At 39.4% G+C, this 27,165-nt stretch overlaps 1 protein-coding gene across 3 annotated transcripts; it reads left to right on the plus strand.

The window, feature by feature from the left end:
* Positions 1–7,453: 7,453 nt before the first annotated feature.
* Positions 7,454–26,832, plus strand: kdr (kinase insert domain receptor (a type III receptor tyrosine kinase)). 3 transcript variants are annotated; one of them, XM_085347414.1, is made up of 30 exons: positions 7,454–7,733; positions 8,609–8,702; positions 11,765–11,967; positions 12,118–12,239; positions 12,425–12,593; positions 12,839–12,978; positions 13,838–14,021; positions 15,364–15,481; positions 15,590–15,753; positions 15,837–16,011; positions 17,067–17,187; positions 17,315–17,426; positions 17,584–17,928; positions 18,033–18,179; positions 18,266–18,397; positions 19,981–20,087; positions 20,495–20,630; positions 22,109–22,213; positions 22,305–22,418; positions 22,610–22,698; positions 22,932–23,094; positions 23,176–23,267; positions 23,377–23,499; positions 24,048–24,159; positions 24,247–24,346; positions 24,435–24,540; positions 24,912–25,054; positions 25,156–25,240; positions 25,911–25,996; positions 26,104–26,832. In XM_085347414.1, exons 1-30 carry the CDS (start codon positions 7,667–7,669, stop codon positions 26,318–26,320), a joined length of 4,071 nt encoding a protein of 1,356 aa, XP_085203540.1. In that variant the 5' UTR covers positions 7,454–7,666; the 3' UTR covers positions 26,321–26,832. The 3 variants fall into 3 exon arrangements, with proteins under 3 accessions (XP_085203540.1, XP_085203542.1, XP_085203541.1); XM_085347416.1 differs by having other exon boundaries at positions 12,428–12,593; XM_085347415.1 differs by having other exon boundaries at positions 8,612–8,702.
* The last annotated feature ends 333 nt before the right edge of the window (positions 26,833–27,165 follow it).

A 27,165-nucleotide genomic window follows, 5' to 3' on the forward strand; every position in this document is an offset into this window, starting at 1 on the left:
AGACATCTGGGAAGCTGGTGGACATATGTGCCAAACCAGGAGAACAGTATAAGAGTGTGAAATCAATAAAAACCATTAAGCAACACGGGAACAGTGTGTCAGGTCACAGTTCTTTCTACAATTACAATTAGAATGGACAGGACCAGAGGACAGGAAAGAGAAAGACGAAGGAAAGAGAAGTTGGGAAGAGACTTAACAGAAGGAGAGGGAAAGGAAAATAGAGGAGAAGATGGTCACCTGCTGAAATAAAAACAAGCAAAGAAAACAACATTGTAGGGAAACCAGAGCAACGACCAACATAAGCACAAGTAACAGTAAATAATAAATACTGAATGTTACTGAGCAGCATTCAGTACTAATAATGCATGATAGGTTTAGAGCCAGAAGCCAACCAAGATAATGTGTGTCTGTGAGTACCTGTTGTACACTGGTTTGAACATTTGTGTGTGTGAGCGCGTTTGTATTCATAAGGTTTTTCTATGTGAGTGTCTAATAGTGGATGTGATTATTTAAAGTTAATCCTATTATTAATAGCTCTATAAACTGGTGAATCATTTGGTGAACTTGTCATATCACAGGACTCTTGTGAAAACTTTCTTTTGTAACGTCACCGATGTAATTCAAGTCAGTAATGCCATATGGGAAAATTAAGAATTAAACATAGTGATCCGTTAGTAGGACTGAGCAGTGTGATACTGTTACAAAATGTAATCATGTACTTTATTGTTGGTAAGAAAGAATACTTTTACTTATCATGTCAAATTGTCCTTTAATTAACCTAACCCGCTAGATGTTTGTAGTCTCTCCGTGCGTTGCCATTCTCCCTCTTCTTTTTGTCTCGTTTTGTCTGTTAACCATTTTCTATCATCTTCTATATCGGATACAAAGATTAAAAGTACCTGTTCCAACCACATTTACAACACCTGTAAAACTATGAAAAAAAGTTTTGTTGACAGATGATGTTTTTCAGATTATAAATCTTTGAAAATTAGCATTTACATCACACTGGAAGACCAAAACTGCCCTAGGGAGAATATCTATGTTTTTAGAGCTGCTGAGATACAGCAGTTTAAACTACTTAGAGAACAAAATAACAGGGTATTGTACATGCAGTATAGAAATAGGAAATAATATACAAAAAAGGCCTCATGCCAACAAAAAGTGACTGGTTTGAAAGCCACTTGTTCACAAGTCAACATTTCCTGAAGGTTGGTGCAGTGCGCACACTGAGCGTTGCCTGCTCTTTTATAGATTTTACACATGACCTGTGTGTAATTCTGTCCCTGATGCCATCAGTGTGCAGATTGTTTTCTGCAGCAAGCAACAATGCATAATGAACACACATACGCGCTCGTTCTCTCTCTCTCTCTCTGCACGTTTGTGCTGTGGACATTTTGTTCGGTATTGAATTGTGGGACACTGACCTTTAAAATCCCTGCTGTGCCTTCAGACCACAGGGCAAAAACTCAAATGCTGCCTAAACAATTTAGAGCTTTTCACTAAGAAAAATAAAAGAAAACACAAAACAGCATACGGGATAGAAACAATTACAGCAGTATGTTTTTTGTTCATAGAAGGTTTAAAAATTTTATTTTATTCATTGTTTATTAATGTTGTATTCTATTTTATGAAATTTTAGTGACAGTTTTAGTTGGGATATATATATAATGTGCTATATAAATACATTTGACCTTGACTTTTTTCTTTTTTTAAAAACTGTTTTTTTCCTTCATGTTTTTTTTCTTTGTTTTGATGTTTAATTGTTTGAAAGCTTGCAAATTTTATCCTGTTCATGGCACACACATTATCCTACATACCATACAGTTGAATACCATACATAGGCTTATTTCAAAAGAAAGTATTAGGGCCATATTTATGTTAAATAATCCAAAGGCATATTCCAATGTAAATGTTTAATTTACAGTCATTCATTTAAAATTTTTGCAATGGTTATTTCAGTACATGATTGTTGTGGATGTGTGATATAGTTATATTGTGTGTGAACTTATGGAAGTAAACAAACATGGGGACACGGATGACAGGACATAGAAATGAAACATACATAGATAGACTGGACACAAAGGGGGAACTAACATCATTAAACAAGAAATCAACTATAATCAACTCAAAGGCACAAGAAGATAACATACTTAAGAAATAAAACATCATTTATCTTGTACTTTCAAAGAAATCAACAAAAAATCCAGAACAAAACTCAAAATACTGGGTCAATGGCCCAGAACCATGACAGCCATACAGAAGCAGCCATGCACCTGTGATGTGAGGTTTTGTAATATTTTGTCCAGGAAAGACAAAAACCTGAACACAGGATACAGGTTCAAAGTATAGATTCATTACACCTTACTAGGTGGTCCTCCTTTTACCTTCAGCACTCCCTTTTTTTTGGGATAGATTCAACAAAGTGCTAGAAACATTCCTTAGAGATTTGGGTCCATACTGACATGATAGCATCACATAGTTATTGCAGCTGCCATTTGATGTTGGCAATCTCCTGGTTCAATACATATCAAAGAGCTACTGGAGTTAGATCTGGTGACTGTTGAGGCAGTTTCAGTACACTGTCATTGTCACGTTTACAAAACCAGTTTGATTTCATCTGACTTTTGTGAGATTGTGCTGGAAGCAGCCATCAAGAGCCATCAACAAAATTCTCACGTGTGGGACTAATAAAGGTTATCATATCTTATCTTAAGATAGTTCACTGTGATCATAAGGGAATGGACATTGTTATGGCCCCTGGCCTTGGAAGAAGTGAACCAGCCTTCCTTCAAGCAAATTCAACCGTGACAACACCCACAGACGATTGGCTGTCTGGGAACCCGTGTCAGCCTTCCTGCATGTAAATTTGAATTTGACAATCCTCTCAGACAATTGCCTGCCTGAGGACCTGTGGTTTGCACCTCCAGGGAGAGAGACCAATCTGCAACCAATTGTGCACACCTGTGCCTTCAAATGGGCTGAAGAACTTTCATTCAGGGGCTGCTGCTTTGAACTGAATGTGCAGTTTTCCCCACATGCTTCTGTCTGTGAGCCTAGCTTGTGAAACCCTGTTTAAGGTGTGGAATTTGTTTGAATAGCGTTTATTCGTGTTACTGCCCATGAGGCTAGCTTTAATTTCTACTTGTATGTGAGCAAGTTATATTTGTATTGGTTATTTGCCAAGTAATTTGTAGTAAATGTCGCTATCGGTTTTCAGTTCTGAGTTTCTTTCTGTAAATGAAACTTTGTCTTAACTGATCTCCCTCGTGAGGGTCTTGTTTATGCTATCTTCCCTGTCCCCTAGCAAAACCGGGTCATAACAGACATGTTCAGGAACAATTCTCAGGAAGGTTATGGTGCTTAAATGATGTTCAGTAAGTGCTAAGGAGCTCAGAGTGTTTCATGAAAATATCCCCCATGCCATTACATCACTCCAACCAGCCTGAATCATAAATGCATTTAGATCAAATTCTGACCCTACCGTCAAAATATGGCAGCAGAAATCAACCAGGCAACATTTTTCAAATCTCTTGTTGTCCGATTTTGAGCCCTTGTTAGCCCTTCAGTTTCCCGTTTCCTGTCCTAGCTGACAGGACTGCCACACATTGTGGTCTTCTGCTGTTGTGGTCCATCTCATTCAAAATTCAACATATTGTGCATAAAGATATGCTCTTCTGCATACTGAAATACACAGACCAGCCTCTCTTATTCACAAACAACCAAAGTCACTTAAATCAGCTTTCTGTCACATTCTGATGCTCAGTTTGAACTTCAGTAGGCTGTCTTGAACATGTTTAAATGTCTGAGTACAATGGGCTGCTTCCATGTGATTGATTAGATATTCACTTGAACGAACGGTTGGACAGCTGTGCCTAATTAAGTCACAGCTTACAACAGCTGAAAGTCTTATACCATTAACCTCTTAAGCCCCAATGCCCCCTGATACAGGGGCAAAAGGCAGGAAATCAGGTAGGCTTGAGGCTTAAGAGGTTAAGCTCACATTTTATCCATATATCTCTTTTGTAGATTTTAGTACAACAGTTTAATGGTGGACAAATTAGCAGTCACTACTACTACTACTACTACTAATAATAATTATTATTATATTGTAATTTTTCAGGAAAATTGCAAAATACAGTAAAATATTTTCTTTCACACAACCACACACACCTCATTCTTTCCTCTCCTTTGCTGAAATGCTTTAAACTATGAAAACATTTCTCTTTGTCTGTGAGTGGGCCAGAGTTCAAAGCAATCACCTCTCTTTGGATTTAGAAAAATAAACAGAGATAGAAAAATGGAAAAATGTTTCTGATTCCAGCTTTTCCAGAAAGGAATTCAGTGTAGACTGTCCTCCAGGAAATGATGGTTACAAGGCAGCTAGGCAGTTTAGTATTCAGAGAGTCCCAGTAGAAGTGACCAGGCCAGGAAACATGTGGATGCAGTGCATAACACACAGCCCTCAATCATCTCCCTCAACCCTCCTGAATCCATGCCAGCATCAAAACACAGCCTCCTCCCTCCTCATCAAATGAAGCACTACATTCATCACACGTTTGAAGTTCTGGAAAAATACAAAAATGGGACACAATCTGATGTTAATCAGTTCCAGGTATTACCTTTATCCCTTTCCTCTTTTCAAGGCAGCAGTCCTAATGTAAATGTCAGTTGGGTTTGGTATAAGCTGCGCCCTGCTTTCCTGACATGTTTTTGGCACTGTCCCAGATTATCTGTTTCTTTTTCCAAACCTTAACAGATATCTTTGGGTAGGTAATGGAACCCGATCCACTGATATATTTGACCCTGTAAAAAGGCCCAGTCTGTGTCACTAAAGCTTAATACTTTGATTATTTTACAGCTGTAATTTATTTCCAATTATTAAGAAGCTACCCGATCAGCATTGGAGGGACATTAGTCATTAGTTAGGTTTAGTCAGTCATACTGCATTTCACCATTAATGCTCCATTTTCAGCCTGTTCCAGGAACTGTAAACTTACATGAAAAAGCCTAAATATTTTTTTCTTTTTTTTGTGAATAATCATGATGACTAAAATGCCGAATTGTAACACAGTTGTTACATTACTTAATGTCTGTATTCAGTAATCAAGAGATCCTGTAAATTTGCAGGTTATTAAGGTGACATTAATTACAGAATTACATTAATTAATTAACCGGTTAATTAATTGTTCTATGAATATCTTAATATTGTTTTATTTGATTATAAAATATCAAAAATTTTTTAATGCATCTTCAAATTCATGATATGGTAAAATGGTAAATGGCCTGTATTTATATAGCGCTTTACTTGCCCAAGGACACAACGACCAAGACTGTCCAAGCCTGGGCTCGAACCGGCAACCTTCCGATTACAAGGCGAACTCCCAACTCTTGAGCCACGATCAGTGCGGTCTTTTGTTACACAGTTAGACAACACCATACTGTATTTGTAAAGAGGGGGACTTCATATAGAAACTAGAAAAATTTGCATTTCCTGCGAAAATGCTGTGTGGATGCCTTAATGCTGAAGATGTCGGCTGAAAAAAGCTGAAAAAGTTGAAAAAAACCCCCAAAAAAACATTGCCCTGAGCAGAATTCGAACCTGACCCTTCTGGTCTCAAGGCGGCAACGCATCTCACCTCGCCAAACTCATTCTCACAAAGAAGAGGTGGAGAGACTGACAATTCTGGTGAAATTAGCAGAAGCTGCTTAGAATTGTGTTGATAAGAGGTGAAAAGGCTAAAAATTTTGCAGAAAAGAGGTGAATCAGAAGAATTTCTGCTGAAAAGAGGTAAAGAAGCAAAAAGATGAGCTGAAAAGAGATGAATCAGCAGAATTTCTGCTCAAAAGAGTTTTTTCTGAAAACAGCTGAGATTTGTGCTAATAAGAGGTGAAAAGGCTGAAAATTTTCAGAAGAGGTGAATAAGCAGAATTTGGGCATAAAAGAGGTGAAAATTCTGCTGAAAAGAGTTCAATCAGCAGAATTTCTGCTGAAAAGAGTTCAATCAGCAGAATTTCTGCTGAAAAGAGGTTTTTGCTGAAAACAGCTGAAAAAGCTGGTATTTGTGCTGAAAAGTGGTGAAAAAACTGAAAATTGTGTTGAAAAGAGTTAAAAATGTTTAAGTGTTAACTGAAAGAAATTTTGCCCTCTGAGGGCATCTACACAATTACATTAAAATCATATTTAACCAACATCCTTGATATCCATTGTCTTTGTTTTAAGTTCACAAGCTGCAGCACACACAAACAACATGTTTAAATATGTTTTTACTCGTCGAAGAATACATTTTTAACTGCGTCTGTAATATAGCGATTTCAGCGCATTTATTAATTAAACGTATTGTGCTTTCCACTATTTCTTGTATTTACAATCCTCCCACTGAAAACGCTGCACCCAGATGAAAAGAATCAACTTTCCGGTTATGCACCAAAACTACATGCAGTAAGTTTCTGTCACGTGTTTGGCTGATTGAAGATTTACGTTAAGGAACAATTTAAAAGTTTTCCTTAACAAAGTGGCTGTTAAGCACAAGTAGCCGGTTTGTTTTGTTGATTGAGAATCACGCAAAGCAACTCCAGCAGGATACACGTGAGGAGCACTGTGATTGTATGGAAGTGCGTAGGGTCTGTTCGCTGGGAGATGTACGCCTCTTTACGGCGCTGGAATAAAGTATGATCAACATGAACTTTCATGTGGCGTTGTAACTGTGTGTTCTAGAAGAAGCGTAAAAAAATAAAGTTATTCTCATTCAACCATAGTAACCTGCTTTTTAAAAGTTGGTTGTAGCAATAGTGAATCTACAAGGAAACAAGGATTTAGTTATTATTAGGCCTCATGACTCTGGTTCTGTGACCTACGGCCTACTGTTTTTTTCGTTCTCATCGGTTTCTATTTTGACAGCACTTGGCATTTATTTAAAACTCTTGCGAAAAGGATCCGAAAGCACATTTCCTTCAGCAGATGGCAATCAAGGCAAAAATGGATCTTGGTGTTGGTTTCATATTGGTGAGACCTGAATGCTAATGTTGCTTTAGGTCACATGGAGGAGAGAATAAGCAACTCTTGGGCTTCTTTCTACTTTTATGCAGGAGGGAAAACAGGTCCTTAACCCTAACTTATAAACACACGTTTTCTTAATGCTTTTGGTAATGGGATTTTCCTTTTAATAAATGTATAATTTTTATGATTATCACTCTAGGAGTCAAAGTTATGGTGTAAACAGTTTTACGACTCCTCAGTAGGGGGTTATGCATCCTGGCTGTCACTAGTTCTTAAGTCTCCCAAGTTTCTCTCAAAGTTCAGTAAGTCCTCCCATCAACTGGGCAATAAGCCCAGAAGTTTATTGCAGGCTGCATTCGCCTTGGTAATTTTACAGAGAGTCAGAGAGAGAGACTCCTCCCCTGCAGGCACGCTGCTCAGCCGAGGCGCGTCTCTCCATCCTCAACCGCAAAAGCTCCATGGGGACACGCACAGTCACACTTTAGCCACTGCTGATCACCATCCACTGCAGGCTGTTTTTATGACTTTCAAACTTTCTCTGGGGTGGAATATGAAACAGCTTTTTTTTTTTTTTAATGGATTGGTAATGAGGCAGTAGGATTATCATTATTTCTACGGTAACGTTATTAATTGGACTTTGATGAGGACTTTGTCCTTGTCTTTTGTCGGATGATGGCACAGACACTGTCCGTCATTCCACTACTGGGCATTATTCTGGAAATCACTTGTTTTGCTGGTAAGATAATAATATTATCCCCATTTAATCGTCTATCTTAATAACGGATTAAGCTGAGAAACATGAAATATATTAGATTATGATCTCTGTCTGATCTTTTCTTTTTAAAAAAAAAATCTGTCAACTCAAAGTCACCCTCCAGCTCTATAAAAGCTTTTGCCGCTTTTCTAAGACATTTCAAACACTTTGTCCTCAGTTGTTCTATAGTTTTTGTCTTTGCTGATATCACTTTAGAACTGCAGTCCAGTTTGAGGAAACATTTAAGGAAAAGCGTTTGAACTGTGGCCTGATTACTTGTTCTTATGTTGTAAAATGTAAATGACAAAAGTACCCAGTTTCTGCTAATGTGCTACGTTGTTCAACAGTTTAAACTTTTTTTTTCTTCTGAGATCATTAAGGTCCACTTCATCAGCTCAGCTCAACACTTAGTTTTTTTTTTTTTTCCATACAATGTATTATGTCCTTTAGGGCCTCACAGGGAGGTGGTGGGCAGGCTGTATCCTCAGAAACAGGAACCCCACCTAAGGCACACTGTGCTAGACTATTGAGCCTGACCCGGCCCATCTTCTCCTGCTTCCTGTTTTCACACAGCTCCGCCATTTGCTGCAGCAATGGAAAAAGGGCCCTATGTAGCCAGAGACTCAGATACAAAGCACATCTTATAATGGAGACTGTTTTTTTCCTGTGCTCTACTTTCAGTTTTTACCTTGTGCCGTTTGATTTAATCTTAATCTTATGTGCATTTATTTAAAACAGCAGGGCCATGATCTCTGAAACCTTCATTTAATCATTGTTTGTAGAGACTTATGTCATCACCCTGATTGTGTTAAAAGTAAGTCATTGCTGTGACCGATTTGTACTGTTAATCTCTCCAGCAGCGGAACTGCGGTTTATATCTGATCCACCGACACTAAATATCTATGGCATCCATAGGATGAACAAATCTGACAACCTTGAACTAACATGCAGGTATGTACCCTAGAACTTATTCATGCCCCCATCACATGCAACAAACGTGTGCGTGTCATTGTCTCTGTTCAAAAGGTGCCTGCGCAGTATGTGTTCTCAAGAACTCCTTATATAAACAACATGAACATCTGACTGGCGTAATTGTTTTTTACAGGAAGACCAAGTCAATAAATGAATAACATTTAAGTAAAAACATGGCCATTTGATAACATTTTGTAAAAGTTAGATGTTTTTGGTGTTGGTAGTTTTTGGCAGCTGTTCACTGGCAGGCTTGAAAACGAAGACCTGGTTTTAGGCTTATTATTACAATTAAGGTAAAGTAAGGATTAGACATATACAGATGTGTCCAGGAGTTTACATTCATCCTGGAGATGAAGGTCATGCTACATTTTGGCTATTAATGATTACACAGCATTCGTTTTTAATGATTAAAACAAAACAAGGATAAGGTGCACAATTTTTCCACTTTATTTAGTCTGTTCTTTAATCCACAGTCAAAAGTAAGAACATGGATGCTAAAATATATACATTGAGTTAAATCCTTTAATAAGAGGTGCTGAAGGTTCTACAATGTCTTTTAACTTTACATGTCCAAGGCCTATTAACTTGTAATCATGATTGACTACAACTGGTAGTTTCGCTAGGCTCGCATAAAAGAGATTTATTTGACAACACTCATTGGACTGACCAATACTCAGACCAGTGGGAAAGCCCAAGGAACTTAGGATTTAAGATGGAGAAGTGTAGATTTACACAAGTTTGGAAGGTATCTTGGAGTCATTTTTAAAAATCTGCAGTTTCCAAGATCATCAGTTCCTACAACTGTACATAAACACAAGTTATTAGGATGTGTCACCACTTTGAGAGGAAATTGGTTAGGATTTTCAAGAACAACCCAGGGAAACCACTAAGGCTCAAACCTGCCATAAAATGGGAACTGCTGGAACAACAGTGTCATTGTCTCCAATGAAGTGAGCTGTACATCAGCCTGGTGGTCGGGTGCTGATCAAGAAAGAAGCCCCTGCTCTTAAATCAATACCTTCAAGCTTGACTGAAATTTGCAGCTGCCCACATGAACAAGCAAGAAGCCTTTTGGAGAAAACTTTTATGGTCAGACAAGAGAAAGATTGAGTAATTTGGCCACAATGACAAGAAGTATTGTTGGAACAGTAAATATGAGACTTTCAAATCTAAGGGCGCTGTACCATCTGTCAAGCAAGTTGGTGGTAGCATCATGCTCTGAGGGTGTTTTGCTGCCAGTGGTACTCTTACATTGTACAAAGTGGATGGAATATTGATGAAACACTATCTCTAAATTGTTCAGCATCACTAATAGTGGACAATGATTCTTGGAACGGGTAAAGTAGGCTAACATTAATCTTCTAGAATGGCCCTCCCAAAGCCCCGACCTCAGCCCTATTAAAGATTTATGAACTATTCTTAAAAGCCAGATCTGTGCAAGGAAACCAACCAGGTTAAATAAAATTTACCAATTCTGCCAGGAAGAGTGGTCAAATATTAACCCAGAATTATGCCAGAAGCTTGTTGATGGATACCAAAAACATTTGGTCCAGGTGCAACTTGCTAAGGGACATTTCCCCAAATATTAGTGGAAATGTATGAATATATATGAGCCTCTATGTATAACTTAGACCCTGTGTGGATTATAAAAATCCCAAGTAAATTCAAACTTTTGTACCCAATCTTGTTTTTAAAGTCATTAAAGGTATACAGTTTCAAGAGTTCATTAAAACCCCCCAAATACCATGGCATTCTTGCCTATTTTGAGTGTATATAAACCTTTGACCATAGCCTATGCTATATAGTGTGATCTTCCCAGAACTATAACTACACTTTTCGCCAATAGAAACCTCAGCAACTGTCTATATATAGGAAAATGTGGACTAAACACAGTATTGATCGCACAAGGACAGTACCGTCACTAAACAAAGTGTAATAGGTTATTACCGTATAGTTGACTAATTTTGCTAATGCAGTAACTAGCGTTCTTCCAGTGTAAACATTCAGCTTTTTCTATTGTCATAGCTCTGAAAGTAAGTGTATAGTTTCAGAGTTGTTTATGACATCATCTCTCCTTCCTGTGTTTCAGTAAAAGTAAGTATGACTCAAAGTTTATTAGCTTCATGCCTATATGAACAGCTCCGTTTCACTCTTAATTGTAGAGCAAACTTTCTCCGCAATCCTCAATATAGCCCTTTAAGTTCCACTTTACTTTTAATCATAGACTGTGGATATAAAACGGACGCAGTTGTAGATTCTCAAATATGAACGTAATGTGAATGCGCCTTAAACTTGCATTCTCTCTGATGGTCAGCAGGGGGCAGCTACATTAGTTGCAAAAACAACCATGCAACTATATTTAGGAAAATTACAGTCTGCTCACTTGATCTCTCCCCTTAGTAAAAAATCATGAAGAAAATAAAATGGAACTTTTTATAGGCAGATATTACAACACTGGAACAATAATAGTAATTAGTAAATACTATAATTTAATATACTGTACTTTCTTTTGCTTAAAATTTAATGTAGTAATAATAATGGATTGGATTTATATAGCGCTTTTCAAGGCACCCAAAGCGCTTTACAATACCACTATTCATTCACTCTCACATTCATACACTGGTGGAGGCAAGCTACAGCTGTAGCCACAGCTGCCCTGGGGCAGACTGACAGAAGCAAGGCTGCCATATCGGCCATCGGCCCCTCTGGCCAACACCAGTAGGGTAAAGTGTCTTGCCCAGGGACACAACGACCAGGACAGAGAGGCCGGGGATCGAACCGGCGACCTTCCGGTTACAGATGCGATTCCCAAGCCCCTGAACCACAGTTGCCCGCAAGAGTTATACCTACCTAGTAGTGTTAGTAGTTGACTACTTGAGTCAAAATGTAAATAAAAAATTTGCTAAATGGCAAACTACCTCAAAATGCAGATAAACTACTAGATTAGAGAAATGTTGTTTACTGCTCCCCATCACTGGCTAAATTCACCGACTCGGTCATGTAGCATGTGCAGTATAATTCTCTTGTTTCTTCTCCTGCAGAGGTCGGCAGAATTTGAGGTGGACCACACCTGCTATAAGCACTCGTTACTCTATCAGTGACTGCAGCGGATCAGGACTGTTCTGCAAAAGGCTCACAATCATCAATTCAACTGTCAATGAAACTGGACAGTATCAGTGTTTCTACATAGGCCTGAAAGCTGAAGATGGTAAAACCTCAGCAGCAGTTTATGTGTTTGTTCAAGGTATAACTCTTTTTAAGTTTATTCTTGTTTTTTTGTTCTTGTTGTTGTATTTTTTTTTCAAGCATCCATTTATATGAAGGAAAATATGGGATTTATCAACTTCACACACTGAAATACATCTACTATTGTGATTTGTTTGTTAATTTTTAGATTATAAGGTGCCATTTGTGCCATCTGAAAAGGAATATGAGGTGGTGTTTATCCGTGAAGGGGAGCGAGTGGTAATACCATGCCGGGGCTCGGTGGAGAATCTCAATGTCACACTAAACATCGTAAGAAGCTGTTTCTGGTCTTTGCTTCTTGTCAGTAAAGCAGTTTTATGAAGATGTAGGTTGGTAAACAGTTGTGTTTACCAGATGTGGTGTTTTATTTACACGCTGTGCTCATGTGTAAAGCAATTGGTGTGAAATTCTTTAAACATTTCTGTTTGGAATCATGAAATTTGTGTGTTTGTCAGAAGTATCCAGTAAAGGAGTTTCATCCGGATGGGAAGGATTCTGTGTGGGATGCCAGGACGGGCTTCACTGTTCCCACTCATCTGATCAGCTACGCTGGTGTTGTGTCCTGCCAAACTCATATTGGAAACGAGACATTTAAGTCCCCGCTCTACATTGTGGCTGTTGTTGGTAAGATGGAAAAAGATACAAAGAGAAGTTATCAGTTGTCAATGCTATGGCTGTAAAAACACCTATATGTGACTTTTTCGAGCTGAATAACACCGAAACTTACCAGGAATTCTAATTTTGACTTTGTAAGGTGAAAGACTCTCTGCACTAACACTCTGTTGCTCAGAGTGTTGGTGCAGAGAGAGTCTGTAGTCTCAGGAGAACAATAGTGTGTCGATTTACTATCTTCCCTCCTTTTTCCGCAGGATACAAGATTTATGACCTCACCCTGACCCCCAACAATGTAAGGCTGTCTGTGGGGGAGCAGCTCATACTGAGATGCACTGCATTCACAGAGCTGAACGTGGGCATCGAATTCAACTGGACGCACTCTGGTGGGGCTCTGGTCAGTACCCCACACTCTTCTGTTCTCATTATCGTTGTAAACCTGTAATGAACTTATGTAACAGTCTTAAAGAAAAGTTATATTGCTCATGTCAAGAAAGTACTAGCTGTGGATTATTTACAAATACAAACTACAGAAAAATAATTATGAGCACCGGTGAAGCTCCTCAGTTTATCCATTGTCTGAAAAAAGAGACACGTCAGACAACTTTCATAGTTTTGGATCCCCCTGAGAAACAAAAAACTTGAACTTATTTTGGGCCTAAGATGCAAGTATCAAAATTATTAGAGGATATCTGCTCTCAGAGGCATCGTAAATATCTAAAGAGTACAAAAATGGTCTGAAATTGATTATTTATAGCAGTCTTAAGCCTGAACTTTTGTCTCACAAGAATTGTTTTTGTATATACACTGATCTCATTATTTGGAGCTTATTTGGAACATAAAATTTGAGCATTCTCCATTGTAACAGTATAAACATGACAGAAAATAAGGAAAAGCGTAACAGTCCACCTTTAGGTTGGCCTCTTTGACTTACTGATGAGAAGAGACTGAGATACCAGAAGTGCTGTATCTCTCTTCCTGCTGTCTTTGCACAAATTCATTACTTCCTGCTTTCAGGAATCCATCAGCCTTCATCTTGTACCACCAAAGTGCAAAGGTGACCAGATGTGTTTTTGATGTTCTGACTGCTTACATTACTGGGAACAATAAGCTGTCTGGACTGAGGCAACACTTGATCTTTAATTTCTGTAAAACTAGAAAAAAAAAACCCTCCCACATTCTGTTATCACAGCCATTATGAGTGTCACGTGAGTTTAAAAACTGTGTGTTTATACATTATGTCTTCCCTCTGTCAGACTTCGGTCAATGGTTCAAGGCCGCCCCACACAATTCCCCACAAGAAGAAGCTGTGGAACTCTCTGGAGCTGTCAAACACGCTGATCGTGGAGAATGTGACGGTAGCTCACGGAGGAGAATTCATCTGCTCTGCTTCGAGTGGGCAGATGGAGAAAAGCGCTTCAGCATTTCTTACAGTTTATGGTGGGTGCTCTGAAAACAAAACACCTGTTATGTTGGCTGAAAACTTTCAAAAAGTTCCAAGTCAAGCAATAATTCAGCATTCACAAAAAATATGTATGTAGTTGTTAAGCTCGAAGACAGCTGAAGATTGTACTGTGTTAAATATTCAGAGTAGGTTTTAACTGAAACAAATTATTTAGTTTATGTTATTTGATTACTGGCGTTTTATGCATTAGAAAAAAATATCCTACAGTATGCTGTATGCTGACATAACACTTAAGCAATATCAAAGATGCTTCTATATTGTTGCTGCAGAGCCTTCTGGTTGAGCCAAGTTCAGCCTTTACTAGTTTGTGATGTTTCCAGTTAGGATGCTTTCTGTTCCTACTTGGTAAAACTTAACATTAAGTTATTCATGGGAATTTAACATCATTGGTTTCCTGAGGAACTACAGATGTTACTGAGATGGTGTTGACTGTAGTACTTTGGATTGGGAACCTAAATTGTTAGCTAAGGCAGATGCCACATCTTTAATCTTTGTCTCTGTTAGAGTGGCTTTGCCTGATTTACAGTTCAAAGTATTCCTTATAGACAAGTTGTTTTAGCTCCTCCATCTTTTGACTGCCCTTTGCAAACACAATGTTTGAGCAGCAGGTGGGTTGGGCTTTGTGCTTGGAGAGATGTGTCTGAGATGTCTCTCCTCACTGACATCAAACAGATCCTAATAATTAAAACCCTAATTCAGCCCTCTTTGAAACCCCAGAATTTCTGCTAATATTTTTTTTAACATTAATAATATTTTTCATCTTTATAAACTTGTTTGTGTTATTTTCTCAGATTTTTAAAAAATACTTTTCCTTTCATTTTCTCATCTTTTTTGCACAAATTTAATCTCTCACAACATGCTGTTTATTATTTGTGCATTTATCTTGATGACAGTGATACAGGACAATTAATTTTAAGTATCACACCGATGCAGTTGAATTGTAATATTATTATTAGTAATAATAATACTTGTTCTTGTTCTTATTCCTATTATTGCAATCAGTTATGCTTTTAAGCCATCTAATAAATTTTAATACCACTTTCAAGGATTTGGAAATTGTCTAAATTGAAAATCTCTAACTTCCCTTTCCTAAAATTACATTTGTTCAGCATCAGGAGAAAATTACACGTGAAGTTTGAGATAGATTTTCCTAGAAACAATTGCAAAATCATAGAATCAAATGAATCATTTTGTATGGTTTTGTATGGTCTCAGATAGTTTTGGGGTTTTTGCTTCATTTGAAGCCAAAATAATAATTGTAAGAAAGTCATTAAAAAATTGATCTTTTCTCTGTTTTTGTGATTTTTGTATTTCCAGAAAAACCTTTTATTGATATGGAAGAGCCCTGGACAAAGGTGTGGGAGGTAAATGTGGGAGAACCATCTACATACATCCCCGTGAAGTACTCAGCTTACCCTGAACCCATCATTAAATGGTGTGTTCACAGCAATATTTGCTTTATGCATAGCAGTTTCCATGCATTAAAGCTACAGTTTCAGAACTGGATGGATTTTGTAACTTTACTCTTACTTTGTGTTCCCAGGTTTAAAAATGACCTCCCATTGAATGACTACCGAATAAAACAGAAGAGTGATGCCCTCGTCATACGTGAAGTTAAAGAAACAGACGCTGGCATTTACACAGTTATCCTGACCAATAAAATTACAAAAGAGGAACAGAGGCGCTCTTTCCAGCTGCTGGTCAATGGTGTGTTTTTTTTCCTCTTCTTTTCCTTTTACATTCATTTTCGGCTGCCTGTTGTGGATATGACTCTACTTCTTCCTTTGCAGTTCCTCCTTGTATCATAGAGAAGGAGATGGCAGTGGACATTGATGTGTACCTGTACGGCAGCAGCACGACTCTGAGCTGCACCGCTCGTGGATTTCCCGTACCTACACACATCCAGTGGGAGTGGATGTCCAAAGAGGACTGCCCAGAGGCTTTCATGCAAGTCAACTCTTCAGTGTGAGTGTAAAAGAGAAACAAAGAGGCTATTTTCACACATAAATGTTAAAGTTGGGACTTTTTCACATGTGGCACAGTTAGACAGGTTCAGGGCAGAAAGATACATTCGGTTCGGGACTTTTTTTTGTGTATGCATGGAGTAGTCACATGACTTTGAGTCACTCATTGTCAACAGGTTGTTGATATAGAAGAGGAATAGCTGCTTTCGTGATGTTGACCAAAACAAGAGGGGAGACAATGAGAGCACACTGTGACCTGATGCAAATCAGCGGATGTGATTCATTCTCTTCACAATGTCCATTTTTAGAACCATGTCAGTTATTCAGACTTAGAATGTGCTCACTAATTTTGGACGACTTGTACTGACCTAGTGTTTGTGCTCACTCGATCAGCTGTTTAAGATAACAGCCCTGCCGATGCAATATTCAGCCGGTTACACAACAACCTCACGAAAGACTCCTGTTGTGATTTCACAGTGTTGATAGAAAGGAGGATGGTGTGTGTGTGTGTGTGTGTGTGTGTGTGTGTGTGTGTGTGTGTGTGTGTGTGTGTGTGTGTGAGGGACCAGACAACACCAGCAGCAGATTCCTTATCATCTTTCTACACATCTGAGCACTTCCTCTGTCCTGCACTACGTTTCCTGTTGTTCCTGTCATGTTCTTTTTCAAAAAAGAGGTTCTTCCTGCTAAAGCTAAACCTCTTCTTATTACTTACTTACTTTCTTTCCCTGTTTACTAAATTTTATGGTGTTTCTCGCTGTATTTGGGTGTATTAGCAGTTAAAAATGAGAATAACAATTAAACTAGTAGGATTGGTAAATAGAAAAAAAGTGGAAAAACAAGTACTTAGCCGTCATTCTGAAAGATCTGCCAGCTTCTTTTCATCTTCTTTTTGTGTACCATTTGTCAGTGCTAATTCGGTGTATCAGAGTGAAAGAGGAAACTGCTGTGCAGCTATTTACACAGCTGGTGTTTTTGCATTTAATAAAAATTTAATAAAAGATCAGAGCTGGATATTTGTGTTTTATGATTCTTCTGTTCACTTTTGTCCATCAGGTCAAGACTTGTTAGGTCTGAATCACAGCTGAAGGAGTGCACAAATTGGAGAGATGTCAGCAACAGAACTGGTCACAACCACGTACAACCAATTAGAACTGACACTGATCAAGCTCAAAAGGTAACAAAAAGTCTGTGATTACACCATATTTTCCCTTTTGCTCCAAGAATTTTACGATATCTGAACGATACGGTATTTGGAGTTTAGCTAAATAATAGTAACTAACAGATGAAATGTATTTCTCTAGAAAATCACGAGCTCTTTAAAGATTCAGAAAGCTGAGGCTCACGCCCTCTACAGATGCACGGCTGCGAACAAAGTAGGCAAGGATTCACGTGTCATCTTTTTCCATGTAACACGTAAGTTCCATCCTTTTTTTCTCCTCTTAAAAAGCATCTTGTTGTAATCGTTTTGTGTCTGATGGTGTGACTTCTGTCATCATATAAACAGCCTTTTCAGTATTCTTCTTTTTCTTATATCCTTACTCATTCTTTACCCATGTGTTTCCATCCCTAGGTGGCCTCGAGGTGACTATGTCTCCCTCTAACAGGCCTTTGGAGGAGGATCACGTCATTCTGCGGTGTAAGGCAGACTCGCTGATCTACGGCAACCTCACCTGGTTTCGTGTGACCAACGTTTCCAAGTCAGAGCAGGGAACATTGGCGCAGCCTTGTCGCTCACTGACTCTGCAGCCTACTCCACTGTCGCATGCTGTCCTGACCCCCCAGCCTGGCACCAATGTGACTCTGGAGCTGTCACTTCGCAATGCGTCCCATCAGGACGAGGGCCTGTACGCCTGTCAGGTGGTAAACATCATCACTGGGGAGAAAACCTGCCTGCTACACAGTGTTTCTCTCAGAGGTGAGATGTACTCACAGCATTTTCTTTTTGTAAGGAATAGGTCAGGGTTTGTTAAGTGAATCATACATTTGTTTCAAAATAATCTTTATAATTTTGATGTTTAGACCTCGAGGCTCCAAGGATCCTTAATAACTTCACTGACCAAAAGGTTAGAGTAAGTTCGACAGTCACTCTCCGCTGTATGGCTGCTGGGACGCCAAACCCGATTGTTGCCTGGACCAAAAACAACCACACTGTTGTGGAGAGCTCAGGTGAGACATTCGCAGCGTTTCACTGAAAACTGATTTACTTCATGAGTTACAAGAGCTGCAAAACAAAACATCTGGTTGCCTTTCAGGTGTTACTCTGAATCAGCAGAACCGTAGCCTGACAATTCAGCGTGTGACGAAGGAGGACAGTGGTCTGTACACCTGCACTGTATGTAACAGCCTTGGGTGTGACACAGCACAGGCCTCTTTGAGTACTGAAGGTCAGTCACTAAGTAAGATGATGCCTTTTATTGTAACTCATGTCTGCTTCTTGCAGATGCTTTTTAATGTGTTTTTTTTTCTCTCATTGGGGTTGTGTTTTGTCTTGTTTTTTGTCCACCTGCAGATGTTTTTTTTAAAAATCTTTGTGGTTATTTCTTGCAGTTTCTCTGCATGTTGCATGTCATTGTCATTGACTCAGGGTCTCCCTGACCTTCTGGGCCCTTGGGCCTGTCCCGGGTGTCTTGTGTTGTTTGTAATACATTCTCAGCTTAAAATCAGGAATATCTTATTGTCTGTGTGAAAGGTTTTGGCCTAAACCCTTTGGCAATTCCACCAATACTAAAAAGACTGTATGGTTATATCTGGCTTCAAGGTTTCACAAATTCACATCGCACATAGTTTTACTTTTTATATGTCAAAGATCTAAATAAAAATAGCCTTGCTTCCTCATGACAGGAAGCTACCCCAGTTAACGCACATCCTCCTGGGAGTATCTAAATCTAAAACAATTAAGAGACGGCAGGACAAAGGGAAAGGCCAGCCCTGCCTGAGCTCCAGCCTCTGCTCTCTTGTCCACAGTCTTTTTGTACCAAACACAGGGACACAGCGAAAAACAAACAAATGAACTGACTAGACGCAGAGCCTACGTGACCGTCTCCCCGCCAGCAGAATGTGCACCCAGTTACAGTAGCTCACAATTCTGCTTAGGCGCCAGCTCTGTTAAAAGAGGGGGTAGAGGGACAGACCTTCTCACAACAAAAGCCCTGTGTATGAGGGTGGGGGGAGGCAAGCAATTGCACGTCACTTTAATAACATTTTTTGATTTTTACATATTACAAAAAAGTAATACTCACACATTTGACCAGCTTTTAACTAAAAAAAGGAATACCTAACCAGTAAAAATGGAGAGCTTCTATTACAAATATACCGTAGCGTAATGATGTAAATGGCCAACAAATAATATAGCCAGAGAGTAAGTGAAACTAGCACAGGTGTCTGTGGGGGTGTGCTGTTAACGAAAAATTTGTGATCAGAAATCTGACTGTCCATCATGTCTGTCATATTCACAAAGGGATGAGAAAAATCCCTGCAAACAACCCTTCAGTGTAACCTTCCCATTTTCTGACCCCATCTGCCCCCCAAATAATTCAAGCTCAATAGCAGTGGAACGAAAGGGCCCATTACAGCACGCAGCGACACACTACAATGGCTCTGATAGACCTTTTCCAAGTTGTCTTTGGCAGTAGTTATTCATTCTGACTCCTGACCATTTGTTATGACTAGATAAAATATCAGTTTGCTTACAGTCCAGATTCCAACAGTCTCCTTTCTCCAACCTAAACACAGACATACACATGTGAACAGGCCAAAAACAATGATAAACCTGTCTGAACTTTAGGAAATGCTGCCAAGGCACCTCACTGAAATTATAACCAACATTCCACTGCGACTGTTTTTTCCTCAAACACGGGCCTCAAATTTGTCATGCATGTAGTAAAATCTGTTCTGTGATACCATTACACATTTTATGTCATGTACCTTTAAATTCTTATTTTAAAAGTATTCTTTGTGTATATCTAAGGTGCAGAAGAGAAGACTAATGTGGAGCTGATTGTTCCTATTGGGTCAGTGGTCATCGCTATGTTTTTCTGGTTACTGATCGTCTTCGTCATCCGCGGGAGAAAGAGAGTAAGAACTTCCTCATCCTCTTTTTCCTGTACTTTTCCTTCCCCTTTCCCCTCCAGTTACGCACACGGATGATGTCCATTAAAAAAAATTACAAACACGGTAAAACTGACGAGTACAATGACATGCACTGTAAGGCATTTACGGCTGATTGGAAGTGACTGCTCTGGCCCTCAGTAGCTGCTCTCTTTTGTATCCAGGAACAACAGGGAGTCTCTCTGCTCCCCTAAGTCACGTAGGCCCACCACACTGAGTAGGCCCCTTTTATTGAATGGCCACGGGAGTCACTGGCAAACTGTTGTACACTTTGATTGTGGTGAAAGGGAATAACTGAGAGAAATGGCAGCTCATTAATTTACATGTTACATCTCTGTTTGTCTTTAAAATTTGCCACTGCATCACTGTTTCAGCCAAATGGAGTGGATCTGAAGACCGGCTACCTCTCCATGATCCTTGACTCAGAGGATATGCCAATGGATGAGCAGTGTGAGAGGCTCACCTACGATGCTAGCAAATGGGAATTCCCCCGGGACAGGCTGAAACTTGGTGAGACATGATTATCATTCAAACAATCTTTGAGAAGACTTGTTAAAACAAACATCTGCGCTGCTACCAACCAGTGCCTACCTTATGAAAGAGTTTATAAAACATTACATGAAGTTACAGCCCACATTTGATTTAAACTTTCAGTGTTTTGATCACTGGCCAGCCAGAGGCAAAAATAGGCAATCATGAGATTCTAAATATTGTTTTTAAGCCCATAGACCAACAAGCCAGTCAATCAAGACTTGCACCATATACATCAAATACAACAGAAAGTTCAAGATCAGTGCTGTGATTTGAAACACTTGTTTTTGATACTTCCTGTCACAATGGCTGATAAGATGCTTGAGATGGTCAAAGCAGACACTTTGACATCCCCCCCCCCCACAAACAAACAAAAAACAAAACAAAACCTGATGAATTTTTGTCTGTTGCCATTTTGGCGTTTTGAAACTGTGCCAATATTTGGATAGGAGAATGATATTAAATGGCTAATGCTAGCACTACCTACTTCTGAGTTCTGAGCTGCTATTTGAACTGGGCTGATAAGTCTAGCTCAGGGGTGCCCAATCCCGGTCCTCGAGAGCTACCGTCCTGCAGCTTTTAGATGCATCCTTGTTCCCACACACCCGAATCAAATGAACGGCTTGTTATCAGGCCTTTGCCAAACATGATGGCATGCTGAAGAGGTAATCAAACCATTTGATTCAGCTGTGTTGGAGTGGGGATGCATCTAAAAGCTGCAGGATAGTAGCTCTCGAGGACTGGGATTGGGCAGCCCTGGTCTAGCTGATTAAAGTGAAGTGGTAATAAGTTCCAAAGAAAAACTGCATCACATCTGAAGGTTCTGGTAGCCATCGTGTTAAGTTTGAAACGAGGAGCAGTCAATAGAGCTGCTGAGTGTAGGGCAGCACAGGGAAAGGGTATAAGGATGAAGGAGGTATGATAGATATGGGGTACCATGTAACTGAAAGCTTTAAAGTGAGAAGCAGAATCTTTATTGGATATGTTAGCAAATGGGGAGCTAATGAAGGTGTGATATTGTCAGTAGACTCTTGCTGTAGAATTCTGTATCATTTGGAGTATCTCAGAGACCTTTACACTTACCTACAAGTGTAGAAAGATCAGGGAACAGCTCAGCTAACATAAATGGCCCTATAGCATAGTGGGTTACACATTTGCCTAACATGTGAAAAGTCCCTTTAGTGTTTTGTCACGAAGGCCATCTGAGCTATCTGCTGTGGTGACCCTTTGTGAATAAGGGAGCAGCTGAAAGAGGCTTCTCCTTCATGTTCAGCATGCTAACAACCATCATACCTGCCAGAAGCTTTTTTTTACCACCTTAGTTTGGCATTTTAAAATTTCTAGCACTGTCCTCACTAGTTGCAATATTTCTATTAAAAACTAGTTGTTTTAAAATCATAAGTACTAAAAGTATTTTTTTTAGGGATTTTGGTCATGACAAACATTTTACTTTAAAGGTGACCCACTGGGACGAGGGGCATTTGGCCAGGTGGTAGAAGCAGCTGCATTCGGCATTGAGAAAGCGACCACATGCACCACAGTTGCAGTCAAGATGCTTAAGGGTTTGTATTTTGTCCTCCTTTTATTACACACAGCGAGCAAACACAATAAAAACCTTCAAACACGCAGAACTAATGTTATCTCTATGTGCAGAGGGAGCCACAGCAAGTGAGTACCGCGCCTTGATGTCAGAGCTGAAAATTCTCATCCACATTGGACATTATCTTAATGTGGTCAACCTGCTGGGAGCCTGCACGAAACCTGGGGGTCAGTCAAACCAAGTGCATTATTTACTTTAGCTGACTAAGCATGTCCTGTATATGCAACTTTTCTTCACATGAATTTGAATCTTATAATCTTTATAAATCAACATCAGTGTGCCATCTGTTGTCCTTTAATGTGTTAATGTTCATTCTTCCTCTGATAATTAAACTTCTTTCTCTTCCTTCTGCTTGCAGGACCGCTGATGGTTATTGTTGAATACTGTAAACATGGAAATCTATCCAGCTACCTTAAGAGCAAGCGCGGAGAGTACAGCCCCTACAAGGTAAATTATGTGTAACCCACATGCACCCAGTAAACCACAGTCAGTCCACTGATGTGGTTTACAATCCAGATGGTTGCACACAATCAAATAGACTGACCGATCATTAAGTAGTAGTGCAGTTCTGTACTGTCCACAGATTGTATCTAACATGAACCATATTGCAGGCAATACAAACAATTCCTGCATGAAATGTTGGGATTTTTTCATTAGTTTAACTGTTCTGTGGTGAACAGAGGAAGCGAGTAAATAGCCAGAGGTGGGTGTCTGCAGAGGAGGATGTGACTGAAGGGGATCTGGGTCTGGGGAAGATTGCCCAGCTGGACATCTGCACAGGAACAGCGGTCTGTTCTACCACTTCAGACAGGGCTTCAGGCAGCAACATGGACATTCAGAAAGGTTCTGAAGACAACTTAGAATAACATTACTGTGGTGCCACTCAGGCTTCGTATTTATTCCTGTGAAATCCCGTTATTACAGAGAGTTCAGATGATGACCATCTAACCATGGAAGACCTGATAAGCTACAGTTTCCAGGTGGCCAAAGGAATGGAGTTTCTGTCTTCTCGCAAGGTGAAATCACAAGTGTCTGAATTTTTTGGTGCACAAATCTGCATTGAAATTGGAGATATTACTTAATTCTTCCATGCTTTGAATATAAATGTCTCTGTTTGGTCGATAGTGCATTCACAGAGATCTGGCGGCCAGAAACATCCTTCTTTCAGAAAACAATGTGGTGAAGATTTGTGACTTTGGTCTCGCTAGAGATGTCTACAAAGACCCGGACTATGTCCGCAAAGGAGACGTGAGTCCTCTTAACCGATACTCCACCAGTGTGTCCCTTCATTAGAAGCACTAATCTAATAGCGCTTGGGCTGCCCTCATGCTGTAAATCAGTTCTGACCCATTGAAGCTGAGACTCAAGTTATCCTATCACACCATTCACCAACACATTACCTGAAGTTCATTTTAGTCAATGTTAGTGCCAAATAGGATCCTGTCTTGCCTTCTTCAAAAAGTTCATCCTGTTGCTTTCTCCTCCCTAGTTAAATGATCCTTGTGCACCCAGGTGTTCATATGATTGAAAAGACAGTGAAAGTCACCAAAGCTATCTGCCATTCTTCCATAGTCAGCTTCTGATGCTCTTGTGCCCATTGTAGGTAGACCTGGGTCAGCATGGGCGTTCTGACCTGTCTGATATCTTTGTATCATGTTCACCTGCTATCCACTATATCCATGCACATTACCAGATACCACTGTATTAGGATAGTAAACGTTATTCACTTTATTACATACTCATTTACACAAATAAAGCATAAGAAGGAATAATTTGCTGTTTTATTGTTACCACAGGCACGTCTCCCTCTAAAGTGGATGGCTCCTGAGACCATATTTGACCGCGTATACACCACGCAAAGTGATGTTTGGTCCTTTGGCGTCCTTCTCTGGGAGATCTTTTCCTTGGGTAAGGGTTAAGTTTAGAAGTAATCACATAACACTGCTTAATGACCACTTTATATCTGCAATGAAACTTCTGTAATGTCTTCTTCAGGGGCTTCTCCTTATCCGGGTGTTTGCATTGATGAATCATTCTGCAGGAGGCTTAAGGAAGGTACCAGGATGAGACCACCCGAATATGCCACCACTGAGATGTAAGTAGACAGTGACGGTTGAACGATTTACAGAAATGTAACTTGAATCATTTGCTCTTATTGCGATCCTCATTGTCCATATTCTCAGATACCAGACCATGTTGGACTGCTGGCTGAATCGTCCCACAGACAGGCCAACATTTACCGAACTGGTTGAACACCTGGGAAACCTGCTACAGGCTAGTGCCCAGCAGGTCAGTTCAGGCCTAAACAAAAAGGCAGCAGTGTTCATAAGTAATAGGATATTTAAAATTCCTTTGTGCTTCAGCAACACTTAAATATTGTCAGCTACAAAGAAGCTTCCTTAGTTTCATCTCTTTCTCTGTGCTATTGTTACATCTGTGCAGCATACCCTGAATGCCTTTTATGGGAGCTTTGGCAAGTTTTTTAGGTGAAACAAAATCAAAAAGCAAATGACAGCAAATATGAAAATATCACATATATTTGAAATGGATTTATAATGTGGCTTATGTATTAGATTTTTAAAGGTTATATCTCTAATTGTTTATGTATAATTATTTAATTCAGTGTGTATTTGAGCCAGTAACGTACTCTGTATCTCCAGGATGGGAAGGACTATATACCTTTGACAGTAGGTGAAGCAGAAGAATGCCAAGCAGCCCCTGACCCCAGGAGACCATATAGCAGGCCTCAAAGTGGCGAAATTCTTGAAGCCCGGCTTAACTATGACAACCCATCATCCCTTGGGTCAGCGTCATGCTCTTACCTCCTTCTGTCCACTGCTTCTCTCATTTTGTTAATGCTAGAGCACTCAGTTGTGGTTTTATTGACACATCCTCTTTGTACAGGTTGTCCCAACAGAATGAGAGGTGCAGTCGTCCCCTCAGTGTGAAGACATTTGAAGATGTCCCTGTGGCGCACAGCAGTGTCATGGTTAGTGTAAAACTACACATTTAACAACCACCTCATTCATAAAACAAGAGCACAGTTAATCTACTTAGTACAAAAAGTCTTCAAAAAGTCTACAAAGAGCAATCAGCACCTTTAGAAGGAACAAGATTTTATGTGTCCTGAGTTGTAGCTCTCCTTTGAAATGTTGAATTGTTGAAACGCTCAGAAGCATTTCCAGTTTTACTGGACTTTACACTTTTGTGTTGTCTTGTGTTTAAAGGTTTTCTTAGAGTTTAGTTAAAACAACAGGATCACTGATATGGGAAATAAAGATTATTTGTTAGCCAGAGAGGACACTTAATGGATGTGACATTTTAGCAAAATCCCTGACTGACATTTTGGAGAATACAAGAATGCAAAAAATCTTTTGAACTAGGACAATAACTTTCAGACGAACAAAAAAAAAAAAAAATCTAATTTGTATTAAGCAAAACTTTTTGTGCAATAGAGAAAAAAACCCTCAAATATCTATTAATGAATTTTCTTAATTGCTTAATATTTTTTACAAATACAGCTAATTGATAATTAAATAATCATTCAATTCCCATTTCATAAAACAACAAAGTGGGCACTAACAAATGTGATTGAAAGTTAATACCTTCCCGCCATGCAGCAACCACTTAAGTTCATTTAAGTGCTGTCTTCTTGGCAGGAGGGTCACACAGACAGTGGCATGGACTTCTCACCAGAGGAGATGAAGGGTCTGAATCAACATCTACCAACCACACCCAACTTAAGGTGGGGACTAAGCCTTTGCATGCTTTCTTTGAGTGGTTTATTTCATATTGTTTTTTTACCCTGTGAATCTGTTTTAAATGTGTCCTCGTCTTGCTTTGACTCTTTAGCCAACTGTTGCGGTGCAAGAGTAAAGAGTCTCTGGGTTCGGAGTCATCCAATCAGACGAGTGGATATCAGTCAGGGTACCACTCTGACGACGCAGACACCCCAATATATGCCAACGAGGAAATCATCATGAAGCACAAAATGCTGAAGAAGCCTCCTCTTCCCAAGACGCCGGACAAATTCAACATGGAGATCCGCTACAGCACGCCACCAGTCTGACCCCATTTTTTCCCCGCAGTTGTTTCACTGTACAGTATTCATTTACTCTCTGCGGGTATTTCACACAAGGAACGATACAAGTAATAGAACTTCACGTGTTCACTGTGGAGCTGAGATATTTTCACAAGCAATAATGTAATTATTCAGCAGAGAAAAATGAAGGTTGTATGATAAGTTTGTAAGTGCAGCTCTCTTTGGACAGCCGGAGAAATGCTATCGTGTTTACTCAGCGAATAAAAAACCCCAAAATGTCTAAGGTGCCCAAATGTGAAGGAATGCCTACTTCCTGAGGCACAATCCACCCACTTCCTTTACTACAGGAAATGGCATCTGGAATTTTTAGATAATTGAACCAGCAAATATTTTCTTTCACTCTTTTATCCTTTTTTATTGGTGGCACATTGAATGGCTGATAAGGAGGCAGTTCTCTGATATCGATATTTTTAGAGTATTATTTGTACAGTTTCTTTATTCATATTACTTGCATTATTTTATTGAAAAAACATTAGTAAAATGGCATTAAATGTAAGTAGTTTCATAAAATAAAAATAATCATAGATGAAAGCTCTTCTCGTGTGTTGTTATTTGTTTCCTTTAAATCACTTATCACTTATTGTTCATCCCACTATGATAATTCGTGAGTGTGTTTGTCTGTTTCTTTGTGTCATACATGTCATTTCCTTTCTGCGTCAAAGCAAACAATGTTTTCCCAGCCTTGGTCATTTATTGTTCATGTGTGTGGGTGTGCTATCGGAACAATGCCCTTCTGCCTTGGTTATTTTCTTTGGTGTATTCAGGTCTCGGTGCCCATAATAACAACCAAGGTCACTGTGGCCACAAACACA

The sequence above is a fragment of the Diplotaxodon limnothrissa genome, linkage group LG23 (genome assembly GCF_057381915.1).
Source record: "Diplotaxodon limnothrissa isolate DT_005_m linkage group LG23, D_limnothrissa_male_GT1.1, whole genome shotgun sequence".
Lineage (NCBI taxonomy): Eukaryota > Metazoa > Chordata > Actinopteri > Cichliformes > Cichlidae > Diplotaxodon > Diplotaxodon limnothrissa.

Coding starts and splice junctions, on each gene's coding strand:
- kdr (XM_085347414.1), top strand. CDS start 7,667: ATGATGGCACAGACACTGTCCGTCATTCCACTACTGGGCATTATTCTG. Junction 23,268..23,376: donor AGTTTCTGTCTTCTCGCAAG/GTGAAATCACAA, acceptor TTTGGTCGATAG/TGCATTCACAGAGATCTGGC. Junction 24,541..24,911: donor TACAGGCTAGTGCCCAGCAG/GTCAGTTCAGGC, acceptor CTGTATCTCCAG/GATGGGAAGGACTATATACC.